This window comes from Falco peregrinus, chromosome 6 (assembly GCF_023634155.1).
Source record: "Falco peregrinus isolate bFalPer1 chromosome 6, bFalPer1.pri, whole genome shotgun sequence".
Classification (NCBI taxonomy): domain Eukaryota; kingdom Metazoa; phylum Chordata; class Aves; order Falconiformes; family Falconidae; genus Falco; species Falco peregrinus.
In genome coordinates, this window is record NC_073726.1 from 79,432,578 (window position 1) to 79,445,532 (window position 12,955).

At 36.5% G+C, this 12,955-nt stretch overlaps 1 protein-coding gene across 1 annotated transcript in view; it reads right to left on the bottom strand.

Moving 5' to 3' along the window:
- Positions 1–835: 835 nt before the first annotated feature.
- Positions 836–12,955, bottom strand: part of SMC1B (structural maintenance of chromosomes 1B) — a 34,491-nt gene continuing 22,371 nt past the window's right edge. The window contains exons 17-25 of the mRNA XM_055808762.1: positions 12,239–12,384; positions 10,870–11,023; positions 9,876–9,974; positions 8,837–8,993; positions 7,931–8,085; positions 5,326–5,477; positions 5,004–5,073; positions 1,209–1,319; positions 836–946 (exon numbers count right to left, since the gene is read on the bottom strand). Coding sequence (XP_055664737.1) covers positions 836–946; positions 1,209–1,319; positions 5,004–5,073; positions 5,326–5,477; positions 7,931–8,085; positions 8,837–8,993; positions 9,876–9,974; positions 10,870–11,023; positions 12,239–12,384 — 1,155 coding nt within the window. The remainder of the gene's footprint in view (positions 947–1,208; positions 1,320–5,003; positions 5,074–5,325; positions 5,478–7,930; positions 8,086–8,836; positions 8,994–9,875; positions 9,975–10,869; positions 11,024–12,238; positions 12,385–12,955) is intronic.

Here is a 12,955-nt window from a genome sequence, read left to right on the forward strand (position 1 = left end):
AGCCAGAGGAAAGCGATTCAAGCTCCCTGAAACTGTGTTCTGTAACCAACTTCGTTAACTTTGCTTCTTAGATGAAGCATGGCTGTCAAAATAAATTTGGCTTTACTGGGACAGCTACATAATGACAATCTCAACTGCAAACTAATACACTTTTTTCCTAGGGCTGCTACCTATATGGCATCTGACTCACACCTGTTTTATTCTTTTCACTTGCGTGTGGGTAGACTACCTCAAAGGTGAAATTTTTCTAGGTTACATCGCACCTATAGAGATAACTTTACAAAAGCTTATGATGTATTTTCATAAGGTTGCAGTGGAAGATCGAAGTCTCAGGGGTGTCAAGTAAGATAATGGACAGATTCCAATATCTTATTTTAAAAACAGGAAATAATCCTATGCAAAGGCAAACAGAAGCAGTTGCAACATAGAAGAGAGATTGTAAAGGTCTTGACCAGTGATGGCATGCATCTAAACAGCGCACTGGAAATGCAGCAATACTTTTCATAAGAAAAGCAAGAGGCTTATTCTTTGTAATACTGTGCTGATGTGAATGAACCTGTAATCCTTCATCTTAAGGCAAACAAACCCCAAAACATTTGAAGAGAAAGCTTTGCAGGCTTTTACGTGCCTCAATGACAACCTCTGGCTATCCCTTGTTAACAGAACTGTATCAATGAATAACAGTTGCTTCCATCAGTATTTTAGAAACTGCTTCATTTGAAAGGTAAACATTTCAATATCAACCTCTAGTAGCCACATTCAAACGCAGATTTGTCACAGTAAGCTGTAAACATGGTTCTTGCTGTTGTCACCTGGCCCCGAAATCATCCACGCTTTATTCTGAAACAGAACTGCGACTGTGCTTCTCTGATCCATCCTGGTCATCAACGTCTGGGTACTCGGTAAGATCCAAAGTCAGCACTTGACTGAACATAACATCATCATACTGAGAAGAAGGATCACACAATTTAAAACATTTCTGTTAACTGAAATAAGCATTTCATAAATGTTTATGAGATACAATAATGAGCCTAAGTTACAAAAATGATCTTTTCAGTGAGCCAGTATCTGCACTTACTTCTGAACACAAAGTTCAAATCCAGCAACACAATTATATACAATTCACTGCAGTAACACTTAAGGTGTAAATCAGTACTTCGGCAAAACCCAGTGTCTGTTATTTAATAAAATTTGGTAATAATTGTTACCTCTGGACATACTCCAATCAATGCATCTGCTTTGGAATAAAACTCTTCCTTTAGAGAAATAACTATCATTTGGAACTGCTGATGTGCCTGTTCTCTTATGAAACTTGATACCTTTGGAAAGAAGCCAAATATTTCAGTCAGTCAGTTCTGGCAGACTTAAACCATGCTATAGTTAGGGAATGATCAGGAAAGAACTAACTAGGGTAGCTGCAGAACCCAGTAATTCAGTTCTGAAATAAGCAGGATAAAGGAGAAATAAATGGTATTAAGACAGATACTTTATATGTTCTTAAGAAAACCCCTCAGATTTGCTGCTTTTTGAAAAGGTGTATGAAAATAAATCATTCACTCCAATTAATAAAGTTACAGAAAAGGGCCAGTGCCAATGAAAAATATTTTACTTAATATAACTACAAAGGAAGGTGGAAATTCCTGAACAAGGAAAATAAGTGTGAAAAGGTTGTTACTGGCTGTATACTACAATTATCAATTCTTATGCAGACAGCAGCATTTTTTCAATGATCTGTAAAATAAAGGTACAAATACAAATTGGCAACTAAATAAATCAGTGTTCCACAATATAAATCAACTGCTGAATAAAGGAAACCCAGCACCTTTTTAATTAGACTTTTGTCTGCACAGTTATATCCATGTGATAGGTAAGTTATTTTTTTTAGTGGAAGAACTGCCTTTAGTGAGTTACAGAATTCACGTTCATTTTACAGTGTAATTACAAGTAAATTATTTGAGATCTGCTTTAGTAAATACTTAAATGGAAAGAATGCAAAGATGACGACTTGGTTCTAAGCATAAAACCTGGACACCAGTGAGTACTAGCAACATAAAGTTTTCCATATATCGTTTTTGCTCACTTGCAATATTTAATTCCTCTGTCTGAAGGTTTCGGTGCTTTCCAGCAACAACTGCATTTTACAGATACAGAAAGATACACGAAAGAGCCCAGAAGCAAGGAAACATTAGGTTAATTGTACTTGCAGATCACTGCAATTTTGCTTTTGGTCATTCTGCAACTGAAGACACTTTCCACACATGCTTAAATAATCTAACTTTCCTTTTAACTATACCGAGATAGATGTTGAAGCCAATGAAAGGAATTTTCTAGGAAACTACCATTTCGTCACCCTTTTCCTGCATTACATGGGCAGCTGCTCTCCAGGCACATTATACGTTACAGCCTGTACCACAGGTTGCCTCCTTCATATTGCTAACATGAAAAGCAGCCCCTTTCTGTCATCCTGCCCCAACTCCTCCACACTGCATCTTGTCAGGGGAGCAGCAGGCAGGAAAAAGACTGCACAAGGGCAGTAAGCCAAACAGGACGTTCTGGACAGGGGCTCTGCAGCCAGTATCCTCCTGCCTTACTGGAGATGGGCACCTCCAGCCATGGAGGTTAAAAAACAGGTAGAATCCCAGTTCAAGTTCAAAGCAGGAAGCTCAGCATAACTTCCCAGTCAGGTTAGATGTGCCCCAAGGATTCAACTAAAGGATTAACGTAGACCGCACTAAGGACATTTCAGGGTTAGCCCCTAATGTGTAATATAACCTAAGTTTAATAGCTCTCTGGCTATAAAGTGGTATTTATGGATGGTATTTTTATAAATAGACTATAAGTTCTGGTCTAATATACTTAAGCTTTCTGCATTACTGTCCTTTACTTTCTTGACTATACATCTTCAAAACATATATTACTGTTGCTGATGAGTCAAATGAAATATGGTACCTTCGAACTGTAAAAATACTACCAATTGAAGGTTATAAGCCTGGGAACCATGTGGCAACAACTGTTAATGACAGTCTTTTGTGGGCTATGAACGTGATTTTTAACTGAAGTAAACCAGATTTCAAATACGTTTGAATTTAGAAATCTAGTTGCATAAAGGAAAAATCAGCTATTCTTTGTAGCGTTTGGAAGAATGGTGCATTCTTGAAGTGGCCATCTCTTTCACCAGATATGTCAGAACAAGCCTATTCAGAAAGGCAAACTGCAGCCAAATGCCTCATTAGTGTGTCTCATTAGCTGTGTTAATGCATCATTTGTAGTCTCTATGGAAAGTTGGTAATATACTAGAAATCATGAACTTCATGGAATGTGTACGTAATCGGCAACTGCTGCATCCATAACTGCAACAGGAACTTATCTGGATGGCTAGTTTATCCATGTAACTGGCAACTTTTTTAGGCATGACCTGGGACCCCTGCCCAGCTCCAGACAGAACCATGGAGAATTCTACACTCGTATCCAAAAGACCACAGAAGTCTGCAGAGATAGGAAGTACTAATCATCTGATATAGTGCCGCTTTGATAAAAGGCAAAAATGTGAAATTCAGCATGAAACAGTAATAGCAAACAAGACAGACAGTAAAGGAAAATGTGGAGGCAGCCTGCCTAACTAAGTCATCAGCCACGATACATTTGTCTCCAGATTTACCAGTGTTCTCTGGAAGTTAGTATTTAACCAGAATACATGATCTTCAGCTGTTATATGTCAACTCACAGTGGTCCCAAGTGAAAGATTAATAACTAGAAGTGTACCCTGCTAAAAAGCTTAGATCACAGAAGTGTTCTGTGATCTGATGCGTAATCTTGTTTCTGATCATGTCATCGAGAGCCAAACCCTAAAGCCTGCTTAGTTATTTCCATTACAGTCCCATTACATCTAATCTGGTGTTGCTGAAACACACTGGACTGAGATAAAGCAAACTCAGGGCATCATCATCTGCTCAGAAGTACTGGATAACGAGCATCCCTCATGGACTTGTAGCCCAAGGAATGTTTAAGGAACTCAGGTTCAGGAAAACACTTCTCACAATGCTACACTGAGTCAGAATTCAGCCTCGGAGGTTACTATCTGGCAGGCACAAGTAGTGGAGCTTCCCCAGCTGTCTACTATAGAGGTATCCTCCAAGCAAACTCTGCTGTACTTGGCACATCACAGTTAACTCCTTTAGGAAAGGGGGGTGGGAGAGAAGTTTGGCGTTTATAAAACTGTTTTTGTTTGTTAGGCTCCACCAAGACTGACAATACTATTAATGCAATGAGAATTACAGCTTGATCTTTACATGGAAAGGAACGTTTCCACAGAAGAAAACCCAGGCACCTGCAGAGATCCTTTTGATTCTTCTCCTACATACAATCTCCTTGTATCCTCCCAGAGGCTCAAGTCTACAGCTGGCAATCTTTACTGTTTATATTCTATCATAAGTTTTTGTTACAGTGAATGATTGTTACCAAAACAGGAAAGAGAAACTGAGAGAACAGGAAGTTACTTTAATAAAGAATTCATGTGACTAGAATGACAGGAGTGATAGCCCTTAATTGGTATTAACTTAAAAATATTTAGTAGGCAAGCTAAAAATAAATACTCCAGTGATAGAATGACTCTACTTCGACATGACACTCCTTTCTACTTAGAAGTAAGGGAACTCAAAAGGCCTTAAACAGTCCAACCAAACCAGCAACTCACAAGTGACCTTCGTGTCAGACTGTACCACGTGGTCATGCAGCATGCTTTCACACTCCTGACCTATTTTTCTCAGCTTCACAGTTTGGGGACTGATTAAAACCCAGTTAGATTTCTATCAGTTTAAACCTAGCCCCAGTCTAAGATCTCATACAACCATTATTTCAGCCCTAAACCAAATATATATTTTAGAACAGGTTAAGATAGTGTAATCAATCTCTTTAGCCAAACAGCCTGTAATGAAGAGTAGTGGCCCTTCTACAAAAGATACTATATTCTTGATAAAAGGATAAGGTGAAAGGGACCAACTTACTTTATCAATGTTTGCGTTATCCAGGGCAGCATCTATCTCATCTAAAACAAAAAAAGGTGCTGGCCGAAAACTGTAGAAGACAAAACAGTGTTTCGCATTTAGATGCAAAAATGTTAATAAACATTCTGATTACTTTAGAGATTCACTTACTCCATCATAAAATTTTGATAAATAGTAATGACAGGTAAAGAATAAGGACTCCAGTAATGCTCGAATAGAGTATTACAAATGTGTTTAAAATAATTTTTTAAGTTTATCACTATCAATCTTCCTGCCGCTTACTCGGCCACATACTTGGGTAATACCATAATATTTCTTTTACCTGTGTATAGCAAACACAAGAGCCAGAGCTGCCACAGATTTTTCACCTCCTGACAAACTGTCCATTGGCATAAAGCGTTTTCCTGGGACCACACAGTTAAAGCCAATGCCTTCCAGATAAGGCTCCTCAGGATTTTCAGGACTAAGGAATGCCTGGAAATGCATAAATTTCATTATTAATAGTGACATTTATAAAATTATTAAGATGGACAGGCTTAAATAGTGACTGAGCTAGTGTTGAAGCTGGTAAGGTGGCTTCACTTGTAGGAAACACCTGTTCATCTATACCAAAGAGTAGCACTATAAAATTTCCCAGTGAATATGCCTTAATGAATCATGAGCCAGGAGGCTAGTTAACAAAACCATTTGGGAAATGGCTCTACATATTTGTTATTTACAAACTTTCAATTACTGAATAAACTTGATTTTATCACCTTTTATGTAAGTGCTCTATTTTTTATTATTAGAGTTTTAGACTTCAAAAGCAGTTTTCTTTTTTGTTCAGAAGTAAATATACTTCAAAATTACACTTTTTTGTGAAAGGTTAGTTTTACAAAACCTAGCTTTGGGCTGGATAAAGATTTTAATATAGGTAGCCTTTCTCTATATTTTATATCCTGCTTCCCAGGTCCAAAATGTAAAAAGTGTATTTTAAAGGCATGTCCATTTTACCAAATCATTAAAAAGCATGATTGATAAGCTAATTGGTACATGGTTTATTTTTCTCCATTGAAGAGACAATAAAACAATGCAGTCTCTTCCCCTCTACCCAAGCGGATACAGACAAAAACTTCCTTAGTTGACACTCATTTCAAATGACTCCTCTCAGATCACAGACACAGTGGAAGAAAAAGAAAATGAAACATAACTTTTAATTTGATTTAAAATAATTTCTGTGGTACATAGTCCTGGAAGTAATAGCACCTGCAGCATCTTTGTTTTGTGGGAAGGATGCATATTTTCTTCCTTTTCTCTGCCAAGAATGCCTGTCATTGTTACTACAATGTTCTTCAGGCTGTAACCATGTGAGAGTTGCATTGCGAGACTTCTATGCCACTGCATGTATCTATGCAAAAGGAATATGTATGGACACTGTGGCTTACTAGGGTACATCAATTCCTTGCATATCAAGATATGAAAGGAATGACATTCCTTTCTCCACAGAAGAGGAATGAAAGAGAACTGGTGGTGAATAATGAATCTGTGTCTGTGCAATTTCTTAAGCAGTAGTTTCTTTTAAAGTACTGTAATACACAATGTGCTGATGAAATAAATTTTAGTGAGCCATACATTCAGTGCACAAATGTTCTGAGTCTACGTCTGGAAGTTAAACTAACTCGATCTATCAAAGCTTCTCTTTCCTTGACTAGATAGTAAAGTATTATTAATATATTAAGAAAAATTAAGATTTTTTCATGTTACAAATTGTTAAGGTTGCTTAAAAGGCAGCTGTCCAAGCTGCACCTTAGGCCACTTCCTCTGATGGCAAACCTCAGAGCTAACCCTTTCCCTTAGCTCACCAGAACAATCACCACACAGAGCAAGCACTTCCCTTCAGTGCAATTGGACCAGCTTCCTTTAGCTGCTATGTTAGTAACTAGCAGGCAGTTTTAGCTTCTCAGCTGATCACAGGATAATCTCTTGACCACAGGTTACAAATCAAGGCAGAGCATCACAGGCCACAGAAAGACAGCACCCAACTAACTACTTCCAGCAATGACCCTGGAAAATACTGGTTGCTACAGAGGGATTCAAATTCAAGACCTTCCTGATATTTAGCCTAGGGAAGAAGGTATATGCCCAGTAATCATGAAGAAATGCGTTATTATTTATATTTGTAAAATTATTTCTACTTTATTATTTGAAGATATTTTTTTTTTTTTTTAAGTATTTACTGAGTATCTGACTCAGGGAAAACACAAACTCTGAAGTTTAAGACAGACAAGAGTTCAAGCCTGAGCCTTTTAAACATTCAACCATCTACAGAATTTGATGTAACCAAAGCATTTGGAAGTTTCCTCTTTACTTTTGGCGTTAATACTGGAACACTAGTGAAGATTAAGACAATTGTGAGAGTTTTTCTACAGGTTTCTTAAAAGTTGCAAACATATTGAGTCTGTCCTATTAAAGTGTTTATTTAAGTGGGGTATAAGAAGCTTCAAAACCTCATATAAACACTAGCATTGAAATAGTGATTTATGATTTTTAGTTTTATTTATACTAATGATTAAGTGTTTTTAACTACTTATTATTGGTATCACCAGGTCTGTAAACCAATGTTATTTTTAAATTGAAGTACCTGAATGTATTTCACATTTGTGTCATGATAATTTCAGGTCTGCTAAACACAAACTAAGTAGTTCCCAATTTTGTTAACACTGTAGACCACATTTCTCTGTCTAATGTCAAGCGTGCTTTGGCACATTATATACCTATTATATACCTATTCCTCCTAACCCTAACATTCCAAAGTCTTCATTATTGTGTGATTTTCTTCTTCAGGACTGAAGCTGTCTTTGGAAACACACAAGTATTAGTAAGTTCTCTTATTCTAGATAAAGCATCCAGTAGACCTTTTAAGTTGAGCACCTAAGAACATGACGCACCTGGGCACTACTGTTTCTGCAAAGTTTCTTGTAGATCTGATCAATAGCTAAGGAGGCATGCTCAAAGCACTGGTTGAAAAGCTCGTATCTTTTTTTCTTCACCAGTTCAAATTCTTGCTTGTATATTCTGGCCTCCTTTTTGCTGGTCTCAAAAGCTATTAAAAAAATTACTTAAAATTACCCCTTCATAAGCCTCTAAGCAAATACACAGAAAAAATATATATTGTGTACCATAACAAACAAAGGAAAATATTTATTGCATGAAAAGGTTCTAATGCACATACAAGGAGCATACCAGTATTATGAATTTCCTTCCAGATTTCAAATGGAGGCCCCAAAACCTGAAAAACTAGGATGTATTCAGATTTGCCCTATGCCACGTTCATCTGGAGCAATGAACAAAATACCTCTCCTAATTCCTTCTGTAAGCTGGACAGCCTTAAGCAGCACCAGTTTTTATATGTTACAGCTTCAGAACTCCTTGGTTTGCTTAATACATTGTTGGTGTCTGCAATGCTCTTTGAGGACACCAATAATTTTGCAGTAATGCTCGTGACTGAGTTCTGGACAACATATGTATGTTATTTCAATTATTTAAGAAAAAAATATTTTATGATTATAGTCAGTAATTTTTAGAAAGTAAAAATACTTTATAATGTCATTTGGCCACGAAGTATCCTTCCAATCATTCAAACTGTATTTCAATACCCTACAGCAAAGTATATGTTAATAGAAGTGCTTACATATAATTAAGAAGACAACTGAAGATAAATACGCGAGTACAAAAAATGCCTTAATATCTGAAAGCAGCAAAGCCAGCAGGACCAACCCCAGAAAGAGGAATTGCAATTAAGGTGAAAAGTGTCAAAGTCACAGAAGAGATTAATATGAAAACCTCAGTGTTACCATCTACTGATTCTTGGAACTTTTCCCGAGCCATCTGCAATTTCTCTACTGCTCTCAGGTTTGGAGCAGCTGTCTTCATTAAAGTATTCTCTTTAGATTTTATTTCCTGCTGCATCTGGATCAGATGATCCTCTATATCTTTATCAGAATCTAGGTCCTAAAGAAAAAAAATAAAATTACTAAAGCAATAAAACTTGCTTTTAGGCCAGGACATTTCAACATGTATGACAGACTCTTATGGTTTCTGGAAGAAGTACCCCACTCATCTAATAGCTTTAACTGGAGACACAGCAAAACACAAAACCCCACCCAGTCTTAGCTCTCAGAATAAATTTACTAGGTCCTAAGATATTCTTCCACAAGACCCCTAGAAAACAAACAAATTGCCTTCAGTCTAGAAGTCTGGGTTAAAATGCAACACAGGAGGGGGACTGGCTGGCTTCACTACTTGATTTGTAAGGAAAACCTTCTTCTTGATGAATTCTTCAAGACATGTTATGACTGATTCGTACCTTGCTTTGCACCTAGCCTCTGACATTTAATTATTTTCCTTATGATTAAAGAGGAAAAAAATTACTACAAAGAAGTACTAAGAAAACATGACCTAACAGACTGTTACAGAGGGAAGTACGGTAAGTCTCAGTTTCTGAAATACTACAGAAAGCGGTACAGTCTCCCTGGTAGCCAGTAACTGGTTTCAAGAGTTTTGAGTCATAACATATAGTGTTGGAACTTAAAGGCAGAAGATAAAGGACGAAGGAAAAGTCAGAGCTGTATTTACTATTTCATCATTCTATTTTTACGGTTTAGGCAAGCTTTAAATTGAACTTAAGTTATATGGGAAATTGACCTATCCAGAACCCGTTAGTGCTATATATGATTGCAAAACCAAACCACACGTACACACTTGCTTAACAGTATTTTTAATAAGTTTCATTTCAAGACGAGGGTGAAGAATAAATATTTTCAACAAATAAGATTTTAAATAAAAATAAAAAACTCATTCTCTAATAATTTCAAACAAACAAACAAAAAATACCTTCAGGTCTTCTGCTAGGCTGCTGTAGTCTATCTGAATTGCCTCTTCCCTTTCAAAGATACCTGATGTAGTCCGAGTGTCTTCCGTTTCAGTTCCTAGCTATAAATATGAAGGATATTCCGGTTCAGAAATGACAGTAAACTTAAAACTGTTAAAACAATACAGCAAAAGGATATAAAATGAGGAGACAGTGGTAACACGGCATGAAGTAAACTTATTCCATAGCTCCTCCCCTAACCAAAATGGAGTTAACATTTAGTGAAGTTCTATTTAAAGTCTAATTAAAAAATGCACTGCTTAAATGAAGATGAAAACATCTGTTAATTTCAGTTTGAAGCAAAGAGGAAAACAGCAGTAGTTTATTTGTAATATATTTAGAACAATGTGCATACTGTATATATACAGATTGGAAAGATTTACATTACAAGTCCTTCAAAACCATAGCTCTTTTCTTTTGTAGCAGTGGAGAAAGTTAATTTCTCCTCACAAAAGATATGCTGCAGAAAGAGGGATGACAGAAAACTAATGAGGGTCAACCCTCTGACAGCAGGTGTATATCTATTTTAGCCTCTTCATGGTTTTAGATTTTAGACAGAATTTGTATTATCAATGATTAACCAAATATTATCTCAATCCATATACACACCATATTTATTTACATTTCTGCACTGGCCCCTGTGTGTCCTCTGACATATCTGTATGTAGAATATTCCTTCATACCAGTTTTCTTATACCACAAGAATTTTACATTATTTCACTGGAATACATTTCAATCACAAGGAAAAATACTTGCAAACAATATTTGTCTATGAAAGTAAACAAAAAATCCTTCTCTTAAATGGACGAGGCCCAATCACATTAAAATGTTTTATTTATTTTAACATTACTAGGCAAGACAAACAGTCCTGTAAGGAAAACCAAGTATTTTTAAATTCAAGAATTTCTGAACAATTGCTCCTCCGTGATATCCATCTTCTATAAACATTTAAAGTACCTCTACTTCACTGATGTCATCCAGTGATCCAGACAGGAGCTTTATTTTCAAGTCCTGCACCTTGCATTCAAGAAGCATATTATGTTGTCTTAATCTTTTCTCTTCCAGGGAGGTTTCTATAGCTGTAGCTTCCTTTTGTAATTTTGTAGTTTCCCTACATACACAAAAGGCACAAAAAAACCTGAAGAGCAGAAGCATCACTGCCAGTAACATCCACAGTCATACAGCATGAAAAAGTTACCAAGAACAAAGAGGGTTTTTTCCTCTACAATCCCCATCAAACATAAAAGGAAGGTGGTACTTAACTTCTTCCACCCCTTAATTCTCCCAAATTACTCAAGAGGGAGCCGAGAACCACACACCATTTTAATACAGAATAGCAGAGAGCGAGCTTGCGTGCTTAACTCTTAATTCTATCGCAAGGTAAATGCTAGCAGTGCAGATATAGTTTCAGAATGTTGCCAAGTTCACACTACAGTATGTACATCCACCTTTCCTAACTGCTACTACATTCTGTTCAGCTCTGCTGAACATGTATGGAGATTTGATCCTTTTAAAGTTTAACCAAGTATCTTTTACCGTTACTCTTCTTGAAATACGCCTTCATTCTTTGCAACTAATTCCTTTGATAGCATCAAGTTGCTAAATAAGGCAGACACATAACAGTCTTATACTGTTAAAATTCCACATTATAAAATGTGTTTATATAAATTAGTTATATATATATAAACTAATTTATATAAAATTCCACAACTTCCCCTAGCCATACTGTGCCAACATGTCACGTTTTTTAAACATAAAGAAGATGCCTGATTAAGAGACACTAAACATATCAATAACAAGCAAGCATAAGAAAACTGAAGCATAAACTGTCTCCAAAGAGAACAGGAAGGACAAAGTAGTGTCCTAATATTAATTTAAGATATTCACCACTCAAAAGGCCTGGAAGAAAGGAGAACATTGAAATCAGAAAAAAAGAATAAGAATTCTTATTATTGGAATCAACTGTGCAACTCAAAAACATGAAACTACCAGCAAACTTAATAGGCCCCCCCATCAAGTTGCAAGCCAATACATACTTATCAGATATCACAAGATGACCCAAAACTAGGTAGATAAACCATACAGAATAACACCATCTTATTATGAGATGGCTCTCATGAAATAATCTTGTTCACGCTACTTTTGGGAACCACTTACTGCATTAGAAATACTTTTTGACTAATGCATACTATAAGTGCAAATTACCATTTCTCTAATTAATCTTTCACAGGAAAGCAAAACAAGAGAAATTCAAACATCTGATCACTAAACTACTTCTAAATATTATCACGTTAATTGTCTTCCCAGCAGTACAATTAGTAATTACCTATTAAGAGTTAACAATGTCTTTCTAAAGTCTTCAACTTCATTTTGGGTTTTTATAACCTTAGATTTATGAGCACTTAATCTATCCTTAAGATGTTGCTGCTCCTCCACAATTTCATTCACTTTTTCTAGCAGCTTTTCTTCATCCTGCATAGAAATATTTACATTTGTAACCTTTCATGGTAAACCTTGATATAGAGCCTTTATTATAGAAAGAGTTAAAGTTTAAACCTGCTTTAATACATCCAAATGTGTTACAGCACAAAATCTGAAAGGCACTGGGAAAACAACCCGTCTTACACATAGGAAGATCCAGACATTTCGTACACATATGTACAGCCAGCTCTGGATTTGTGACTGTACCGGACTAAACTATAAAGCCACCAAACAAGGCAGGGACCCTAGGACACCTAAGATCTGTAGGCTACTCCCTATTCCTCAGTTGTTCCCCTAGCCCTCCAAGAAGGATCCCATCTGCTGTACATCTACAACATATTTAGCAACACCTCAGGTAACTTGAAATCCTTTTGAAAGTAATGTTCATTAAAGGTAAATCCTGAGGTACTCTGCAGAGAGTAAAGAATCTGTGGAGATACTCTTGAGGAGTCTTCCCTTACAGAACCCATACCACTGCTAAATCACTAGATATCAGGTGCCAGAATATAGTAAACCTAACACTACATGCATGAAGACATGGTCCTTAAGAGCCTAGTATTAT